At 38.3% G+C, this 10,890-nt stretch overlaps 1 protein-coding gene across 1 annotated transcript in view; it reads left to right on the forward strand.

Moving 5' to 3' along the window:
• Positions 1–1,226, forward strand: part of LOC145772235 (TNF receptor-associated factor 6-like) — a 30,656-nt gene extending 29,430 nt beyond the window's left edge. Inside the window, exon 13 of the mRNA XM_082584089.1 lies at positions 33–1,226. Within this exon, the coding sequence (XP_082440215.1) occupies positions 33–248 (216 nt within the window). The 3' untranslated portion in view covers positions 249–1,226. The remainder of the gene's footprint in view (positions 1–32) is intronic.
• Positions 1,227–10,890: the final 9,664 nt, after the last annotated feature.

Genomic DNA, 10,890 nt, shown 5'->3' on the forward strand with positions numbered 1-10,890 from the left:
CTCTACTTACAATATTCCAATGTACATTTCAGAGGGAATTGCCTTCACAGCGCTCACATATTACCGAGACACTGGAAGCCCGGACCAATTTGATGGCATTCCGCAAACCAACTACGGATCGGAATCAAAAGGGATACGGTTACATCGATTTCTTTCCACTGTCGATGATAGAATCTGAAGGATTTATCAAGTCCAACACACTGGTCATAAAAGCTCAAGTGAAAGTGTATGACTCCGTTCAAAATTGACGACATAGTTTTTCTTGGAACCTTTAAAAGAAGTTTTTTCTCTTTGTTATTATTTAAATTGCATTATGAAAAGTTCAACGCTTTTCTAAAACAAAAAAAAAGTAATGGAAAATGAAGAAATGTGGAATGGGAAAATGTGGCCTAATCACGAGGCAAGGTTGTTGTTTTTGCGTAATGATTGTTTATAGTCATTAGGTCCTCACCTTGTTTCCTATCGATAATACAATGTGAAAGAACAAAATGGATCCCACACCCGAAAATGTAGGTTGCGATCAAAGCATAATCATCCAATTGGCCGCAATTACCTTTTTCTGGCTTTCTTTTTTTTATTAGCAACAACACCCACTTATAGTGCATTGTGGGTGGTGATGAGCATTATGTAATGACATTCACCTTGGAATTGGATTGCTGTCGAACCACGTTTGCATTATTGAAAACCGAGCACCTTATTCATGCGGCCATCTTGTAACCACATGTTTAGCATTGTTGGTCTGAACGTTTACGATCAACTTAAGTGTTGATTGTGCTTGTTCACAAATTATTTACAACGTTTCGCTTTGCCGCTGACAAAAGTACGTTTTGCACGTTTGTTAGAAATCGCCAACAAGCAAGAGATATAGAGTAGAACTCACTTCACTTATTTTCTAGCAACACTGGCTAAGTCGAATTAATTTACGCCCGCAAAATGTTTAGCTAAAATCACCAAAATATCGCTAAGGAATCAAATAGTGAAGATCATGTGTGTGGCTATGTGGAAAAAGCTCACACGCTATGTAAAAGGGAAAAAAACACACGCACACACACATCAATCTTTTGTTCACACGCAGGACACTCTAGACTAGAGTCTAGAAAAGTATCTTGTCAGTTAGCCTAATATTTGTTGCTACAAAATACGTCTAACTGCAAAGTGAATATTTCAAGTATTATAAATGAGGTCTTGCTTTGTGTTATTTTTCGTTTTTTTTTTAACAAATAAATAATCAGATTAAATTTGTAACTTAATTGTTATATTGTGCCTGTTGACTTATGACGTCATGTCAAAATTCAAGTTTGTCTAATCTCCACAAAAACCCGCCTGACGCACGCAGTTACGTCACTGTTGGATGTTTCCTGTCAGTTTTAACCAATTTAATTATTTATTTTGTTTTTTCCCTGACAACGTTGAGCTTCATGCCTTGTCTTTTTAATGATTTTATGTCTTCATTCCTGTGTTTTTATGTATCACCCAACGCGCACTTTCTGATCTGCGTGTTGAGCTTTCGAGAAATATCTGAAAAAAGTCAAAAATTACATTGTACACAAGCACCTAAAACCAAGAAACTCATTTGTTAGTTCGATCGCTTGGATAGTCACAGTTTGCGTTCGTACGGGCGTGTGGATTGTGGAATGTATGTCTGATGACAAAGCGCTAGTGATGGCAAAGAAGATTTCTGTCCAGGGAAAGAAAATGGGAAGACTAAAAAAAGATGGCTAGAGTTGATGAGAGACGAGATCAGTGCAAGAAACGTGGACCGAATCAACCATAACAATAGGGAAGCTTGGCAAAAGTGCTGCAAAATCTGGCAGACCCCTGCTAGCGGGGACAAATGCCAGGTCTCATCTATTGAAGAAGGGACGAATGGATGATGATGACAGTTCTTGAAAACAATGTTTGCGCCAATGCTATCCTATGAATACCTTGCCTGAAATAGTTTTTCTTAATTCTTCGTTCAGTTTATGGCGTTGGAATGGCCGGCCGTAGTTCGCCTGGAGACCTAAACTTGTCTTTCAAAGTTATCTCTAGATTGTTTTTATACCCCCAAAGGCGATCACCTAAGAAAGTGCTGGTTTTCACTCAGGCATGGACTTCTAAATAGTAACATCTGGACTGGAAACTCAGTGGGAAACATGAGGCCAAACAGTTGGTACAACAGTGGGCCAACAGGGTTAGTTACTTGGCTGTTGGCCCACTGTTGGCCAACTGTTGTACCCACTGTTATGCCTCATGTTGCCCACTGAGTTTCCAGTCCAGATGCTACTATTTAGAAGTCCATGACTCAGGCTTTGCTAAAACAGCCGTCCACCTTTTCATTCTTACCACACTCGACTCCCACACGCAGAAACAAATCCAATCTTGGCCTTGTTTGTGCAAGGAGAGCATTAGCCTAAAATTCAGGGCTGTGAGATCCGGCGAGAAATATACCTTGCTGACTCTGGACACGTCAAAGTCCTTCGGACGCCTGTTTTATTTGTTGTTTGATCAATTTCAGGATTACACTTGAAGTGTAAACCTTTAATTCTACATGCTGTATAGGTGTAAACAACGCTTTATTTATGTGCTACCATGGTTTCTGTTTCATTTCATCGATTCACAGTCGCTATATTCCAACTGAAATTTATCCTCTGGTGTAGCAGTGTAATTTTATCACAGCGTTTGCTAAATCCAATTTAGTGTTATTTATTGCATTTTAATTGTTAAGTCGATAATTTCTTCTGCGTATTGCTTTGAAGATTCTTGTTTGTTTTTTTGTTTCCAAGCTTCTAACGTTACTTTAACATTACGTTCGTTATTGATGTACGTATTAGTGACACCAAAATAAAACAAAACTGTTAATGGAAAAGTACTGGGTCTGGTTTGTTTTCAGGATTGTCTGCATTCACAGAATCTATTCCTCAGTTCGGAATCAGTTAAAAGGTAGTGTGTCAGTTTCGGCAGAATGTCTCTACTTCGTCACCTCATTGGAGGTGGAAAAAAGTAACGCTAGACCAAAGGACCAAGTAGGCTACGTAAAGCTTTGTAGCGAATCGCTTCATGCTTCGAATTTGAAGATTGTTTTTTTTAGCGTGATATGCTGTTGAGGGCAGCTATTCTTTTGAATTATACGATTATTTCATAGTCAACACAATAATATACTCTCGGCTCTTTAGCATGCTAGCCTTCGGCTTCTCTAGGGGGAATTTTAGAAGGTGCCTGACACCACGTCCGTTGCGTTACTATTACCAAGCCCCAACAAATTGTCTCCGATAATCACTTCTTGTTTTGTGGCACCTCAAGCATGTGAACTATCCATAATGCTGCGAATAGCAAGGCGAGGAATTGACTAGTTGAAAGGCAAATTTTAATAGGCTGCGTTCTTCTGTAGATACGGTATGTCAAAGTAATGCCCTGTCTGTAGTTATGGAATGCTCTTCGCTCATGCCAATTATGCACTTTTCTTGAGACATCTTGTTGTTCCATTGCTTCTGCAGTTGGTGCCATATATGTACCGAATGTGGTCATTCCGGATATATCATAAACGGATAATCACTAAACTCAACTACAGTAGAACTCGGTTAATCCGGATTCGATTTGACCGGCGATTCCATCCGGATTAGGCGAAGATCCGGATTAACCGATGACGGTTTTTATCAAGCCTGACGTTACCTAGATAGAAGGGTATCGGTAAAAATCACCGAAATTGAACGCATTAGTGTGGTCATCTGTCAATTCCGAGACGCGCGATCACCATATTAGCGATAGAATTCTTTTGAAATGCAGTAGCCTATGCATGTAAAACGATTGTATTTGTAGACTCTGCGTCTAACGCAAGAACACACTGGCAAAAGTTATATCTTCAGACATGCGTGTCGGAATAATCTGTAGTCACTCAAAACTTTTGAAAACAGTTACGGAAGACGAGTTTCTTTGGAAAACTTACAAAAATCAAACAAAGTCTTCTATTAGAAAAACATCACCGACATACCGTCGAAAATTCCACCGACATCTTTTCAAGTTACAGTACGAGTTTGGGCATTTGCGCAGGAATTTTGCGTTAGGAGGGATTCTTATTCATGAAAAGAAGAAATCCGCAATAATTTATTGCGTCACATTAACGGAACAATAGATAAGAAATTTCTCGCAATAAGCCACGTTACGTTTTAGCATAAAATGGCAAAACTGTCGGGAAAATCCGGATAAAGCGATAGAGAAAGCGCAACTTTTGTCCGGAATAGGCGAAGATCCGGATTAAATAATCCGGATAATCCGAAGCTGTTTCTTAAGAAAAAGATTACAAATCATTTGTACTTCCAGTTTCATCCGGATTAGGCGAAGATCCGGGTTAACCGAGTTCTACTGTAGCCTATTCTATATAATGAAAAGTAGTAGCGTATCGTCTAATAAGTAATAAGGGGCATGGAGGCAGGCCGGCGCGTCCATTAGGCTGTCGCCTTATGCGCATAACTTTTTTTTCATTTTTTTAAGCTTATATTTTTTTTAGTAAAGATGTCTTTGTATTTCGAATATCGTCGTACGAACTGCAAGCCTATACGTTACAACAACCGATGTTCCGTTAAAGATCGTCAGGTGTTCCACAAGAAATTTATTAGTTTGACTGGTGTTGCATGAAACACTGGTCGAAAATGGTTGGTTGGTTTTGAATCTTTATCCTCGGACTGACAAAGCCTTGATTGGTTATTCCTGGTAGTTTCGCATACTTGTAGAGGCTTTTGACTAGAGATGTAAATGCAAAAAAAACTTGGGCCAAAAAAACGCGCGTTTTTTTTTTTTCATATTTTTCTGGAAAAGTTGCAAATTTTTTACAATTTGTAACTTAGTTTCATTATAGTGCTCTTAAAAAACATTAAGCTAGTAAAAATAGTTTTATTGGTGCTGAAATTCATAAGTGTTTGTGCTTGGCAGCATATGTTTTTTGCATAGTCCTACGTTGTTTCACTTTTTTCATTCTCAGGCATATTTGTGGCAGTAGATCTGACAAACATTGAATTAATGCAATTTGATACATGACATAATGTAGATGAGTTAATTTCTTTTCCTTTTGTGGAAGTGTCCTTTATGGAAGTTTGCCTACGAATTACGATGTTAGTATGCCGGTACTGGTTATTCTTGTACACACTCAATGGATTGACGAAATTTTGACTAAAACAAAATGGCAGTATTCAGAACACACATTACTTGTGTTAATTTACTAATGCAAACTATTGCCAATAGCTTGTTTAAACATGTGTTTTAACTAATAGCTTAGCAATGATGTACAGTATATGCTTTATGAGTGTTGAAACAGAAGTATTCCTTTCGTATGTTGTAAGGTCTTAGACAATTTGTCATTGATACTTCTTGCAGATCATTTGTGACATAATGCAAGAGATCTTATCACTGATATTTTTAGCTGTCAAAAGTAAGTGCATTTGTCAGAAAAGGTTTAGGGGAATGTTCCTTTCAAATGCCCACCACCCATTTTGACTATTGCTAGTAACTACCAACCCTGAATGAAGCAATTTTTCCTTTAAAGTGGAGTTTTTCAGCACTGCTCAGTGTGCACATGGTGAATAAATGCTTCATAATACTTTTCCTGACAAGTATAAAGTTTCACCCATATTTCCACAATACAGGATATACACAAAAAACAAACATCAAACGTGAAAACTTATTTTATTTGGGAACAAGAACAAATTTAATGAAATTAACAAAAATGTGATGTAGTAAAATTCAATATTGTTTGAATCATTTGAATGCCCCCATTGTGAAGCTGAGAAACAGGACACTGACCACCTGGTCCTAACATGCTCGTTAACCAAAATCCCAGGTGGCTTCGAAACTGTACACGAATGTTGTACTGCATTTAACAACTAGCTGGACCAAATTACACACAATAGCCTACTTGAGATGTGCCAACCAGGGGAGCAGTGGCGTAACGAACCCCCCCCCCCCTTTGACACTCGTGTGACGTCACGATATTGAGAATGGTGCTTTCAGTTTTTTTATGTCTCTAAAACAAATTTTGCCTAATTCTAAACGAAACTGCATTAAAAGAGCGAGTTTTGCCAATGCCAAAAATTCCAATATCTCAGCCAGAAATTAGCAACCAGAAAATATAGAAACTTAGTTTTATTTCCAAAAAATGATGAAGAAAACATGATCTTATCCTTTTGCTATGCCACCGGACAGCACCATTTTACAGGAATATTCATATTCAAATTTTTGTTGAAAATGCTCTCAGAATGCACCAAATTCAAAGTAATTTTTCAAAATTTTCTGGAGGAGGGCCCCCAGAGCCCCCGCCGCTGGATGTCGTCTTAGGCGGACACGCCATCGGGCTTCGTCCGCCGGCCGTCAACCCCCCTTTCTAAATTCTTGGCTACGCCACTGCATAGGACACTGTTACTACTGTTTGAGACGATGAGAAATCTTTATGGCTCGTGTGTTGAGATTTGAGATCTACAAAATTGCAAATGGAAAAATATACCAGACATGCAGTTTGATTTGAATTAAGTTATACGAGTCATGAGACTGTTTGCTTGTTGAAAGAGACGCTATTGCAATGAGTTTACCCTAATTGCTGCATATTGTGACATTTAATGTCAAAATAACATGGGCTCCGTTAGAGGAGGGGACGCGGGGATGATTACCCCCCCCCCCCTCACCAATCGGAGTGGGGGGTAACTAATGCAAAATTACCCCACTAATACAGAGATAAAAATTTAATTTTTTATATATTTTTTACTTTTGTGTTTTATTTTCATGTTTTTATTTTTTTGCACAACTTTTGAGGTTTTTACTTGGAAACTCCGACTTGCAAGGCAACGCCAAACTACGTAGGTAGCCACTTTAACAAGTCGAAATTCTGCCACTGAAATTGACTAGAATGAAACCGCCAACCAATCATAAGCTACGGTTTAAGTGACGTAAAAAATGGCGAAAAGAAGATCATAGAAAGCAAATTAAGTGATGGATTTTTTGTCAGCTGGTTGGCTTAGGGGTTAGGGTTAGGGCTAGAAAGTAGTCATTTCATTGACGCGTGTTCGGTTCTCACCACTGCTATTGCTCTTTTTCTTCTGTAATTACCAAATAAAGTTCAAAACAAGCATTAACTCTCTAGATGAGTGCTAGAAGGGTCACAATTGGATGGTAGCCTCTTATAACACGTTCTGATTGGTTGGCGGTTTCATTCTAATCAATTTCAGTGGCAGAATTTCGACTTGTTAAAGTGGCTACCAACTACGTACCCTGTCAAAAATACGCATCACAATGCGCTATGTGTGACGTCATAGTTTTTCACTGCTACAAACTGTTTAATTTCGCTTTTACTACTCACGAACGAAACCCACTACAGTTGCATTGTTTCAATGTCTTTATATTTTCGGTTGTTGTAAAAGTTAATGCGTGTTAGTTTTTATTTTATTTTTTCTGAATTGAATGTAGGCCTAGACTAGGGATGTCCAACCTTTTATTATACTGGGCCGCCTTGTTACTTGAAATAATTCAATGCGCCGCAGAACCTATTAAATTTCAAGAAAATAGGTACATAAAGTAACAATTAAAAGCCATTAATTTCATCTTTGAAAATAGGAACAAATAACACACACATAGAAAGAAACAAAAATTTATTTCTACAATATTTTTGACATTGTTTTCCAGCTAAGGTGTTATCAACATTTGCATTAAAAAACGTTGTCTTGATTCTTAGGATGTTTGCTAAGTGTTTGTCGGTCAGTCTGTTTCTTTCTGCAGTTTGATGTTTTTCTTGGATGAAAATAACTGCTCTACAATGCATGAATTTCTGCTCTATAATGGCATGCACAATTATTTTCTGAACAAACTAACTAATTTATTAAATTCATTACATGAATGTAATTCTTTATAAAATAAAGAAAGAGTGTGTTCTCTGTGGACAGTTGCGAGCAATGCAATGGCGAGTGGATAGCGCGTTGGGCTCACAGTCGAGAGCCTGCATGTTCGACTCCAGCCACCTGCACTTGCTGTTGTTTCTCTGGGCAAGAAACTTTACGATAATTGCCTCTACCCAGTGATCGATTTCGAGTAATGGGTAGTACCAAATTTAAGTCATAAGTAAAGTAGACAACCGGAAACAGACATTGCATTCGGCTGCAGCGTGGGTCAGGTGTACGTCGGAAGGCGTACACCGATGCATCGCGCTCAAGTCCGCTTTCCCACAATGCAGGATAAAGACAAACAAACAAACAAACAATTCTCGACTTTGCAGTTCAAGTAGGAATTCGGATGGCGCTTTATCACACTGAAATGAAACTGGGTCACTGAATAATTTTAATACAATTTCAATCTTTTTGAAGTCAGAAAATCTGACTGTAAATTCTTCAAGCAAATCTTCAATTTTACAAGCAAACCAGTAATTCACATAACTTAGCATATTTTTCATAGTTTACAGAACAGTCTTGAGCTCTTTCGGATAGACTACGAAAATATACAATTGCGCCAGCTTCCAGTTGTGCTATGAAAAGTGTTAATTTCCTGGTAAAGCTACTTATTCGCTCGAACATTGAACTACACAACTGACCTTTGAAGATTCAAAGTTCAAAATACTACTTGGAGTGAAAATGATTAGTGGGCCGCACAAAAATTTCAGGCGGGCCGCAGGTTGGACATCCCTGGCCTAGAACCTCGGGCCTAGAATCTAGATGCTGACACTTTTTCTTTCACTGCGGATGTTATGGCAAAGTTTATCGTGTTTTATTTATGCAATTATAAATTAAGTTATGGAAAGCTTTGACCTTAACGCTTTTGAACTTTTAAATCTAACCATTTAGTGTCTGAAGTGCAAAATTTGGAGGACTTGAGCCAACGAAAAATACTGAGAGGAATTTTTGCGTACGTCCACTCTTCCAGTCAAAATTGTCTAAAAACCTCAAAAATTGTGGCAAATGTTAAAAAGCTTTTGCTCGCGATTTTAGATTCGTTAAAATAATTTTTCGATTTTAAATCGTGTTGAAAGGCAAAAATTTTGCGCCTTCGGCGCGAAACATGCCGCCTAAGACGCTGTATAAGAAACTGAAGCTTTCAGTAATGTGAAGGAGGGTCTGAGGGGCGACCTCCCAGAAGTATATATGATGCGATAATCCAATAAGCCCCTGTCGATGTCAAAACATTGTTCTCGCCCCTGCTTAAATTACCCCCCCACTTTCAGGAAGTGTCCGGAGCCCCTGCAAAATAGGTAAAAAAAAACGAATAAAAAACAACAAAAAAACGATTTTTACATCTCTACTTTTGACGCAGGGCCGGTTACCGAGATTGGCAGAGTGAAGTATTCCGATTGTTGAAGTATTGTTGCTGGGGAACTATTCTATCCATTAGGTGCTGCTGAATGGAGAGCAGTTCTTAACGTGCGTTGCTCAAGCGCACACCCCGAGAGCCGAATCAGCGCGCGTGATCTTGAGCCGAGCGCTTTCCCTTTTCTAACTTCGTCTATTTGCAGTAATATTGGACTATTTCCCAGACAGCCACTTTAGTTGGTCCAACCAACCAAAATGGCCAAGGTTTATTACAAATGCGTTGAATCGATAATATAATAATCGATAAAATTTGGAATGCTATAAACCAAGAATTGCCTGTAGCTAAATTTTTGTGCTTTTGCAGTGCTCCCCTCAATCAAATGAGTCACACACGCCATTGATGAAAAGCGTTTCACCCTGTAGCCTGCATATTTGTTTGCTTGACGGATTGAAGCAAAAACCCTGTTTGTAGTTACAAATGTATTTTCTCAAGCTAAACGCAGATAGCTATTTTGATAAGGTAGGCTATGTATATTTGGGCAATTTCAATAAAATTATACAGATTTGGGCAAATTTTTGTTCCTCACCCAAAAATGTTTTGATTCCATACGGCTATATGGTTACAGTTAGGGATTTTAGATCATAGGGATGCGAAACTTCATCCGCTTTTGGCTTATCCGCAACACTAGAAGGGTTACGTTTTTTTGTAATTTACAAAATAGTTTACTTTTTATGGGTTATATAAGAAGAGGGAAGTTGGTTTTAAAGTAATTTAAGGTTTTTAGTTGAAAGCAAGCCAGCAGTAAAGCGTAAAAAAAGTGTCAAATTGGCAATTGACCCTTCTAATGTTGAAGGAACAACGGAGTTGCGCGTCCCGTAATGTACCGTCCCTAGTTACAGTAGCCTACGTTTAAAATATGATACCTTATCAAGTTATCATGCTTTTTTGTTTTTCTTTTTCGTCAATGCAGGCTAACTTTGAAAAAAAAAATGCTCCAGCCAGACAAAGTAAACAGGTCAAACTCTACAAGAACATGAAGCCAGAAAACGCAACCTCTGGCCTTATCTTTGCATATGAATAAATCCCGTATAGGCTTACACAACTGAGAAAAGATGTTTCACTAATTTTCCAACAGTTGGAAGGCGCATAACGCTACTATCTGCCTGTGTTAAAATTTTTCAGCTAAATTTGAGGAAATCCCGGAAGTCACCGCAGGGTGGAAGAGAAACGTTGACGTAACAGAATTTCCGATTTTACGGTTACAGCTGTAAAGTAGCTAAACCTGTAATTTAAAACGTTTTACAAGGGCATGCCTTGTCGCAAAACAAAATAGCTTTCACTCAGACAAGGTTATCCTGCCATTGCGTAGTTATTTTTCATCAGTCTGAAAAGCTACTTGATTTATCAGCTGAAATGAGGTTAAATTGTTACTGAGTTTCTGAAAAGTCTAAAACAGTTTTAAACTATTGCAGCTGTTAGCTTTGACCAGTATCTGTTTTGCTTGTAAACTAAGCTAATTTTCATTTTTTACGCTTGTACAGTAGAAGGCCGGTCCTATGGGACCATGCTACAAATAGCCTACATAATGTAGTCTACTCATTCGGAAGCTCGCTTTACTTCAGCACAATAAACCTA

The sequence above is a fragment of the Aplidium turbinatum genome, chromosome 6 (assembly GCF_918807975.1).
Source record: "Aplidium turbinatum chromosome 6, kaAplTurb1.1, whole genome shotgun sequence".
Classification (NCBI taxonomy): Eukaryota; Metazoa; Chordata; class Ascidiacea; order Aplousobranchia; family Polyclinidae; genus Aplidium; species Aplidium turbinatum.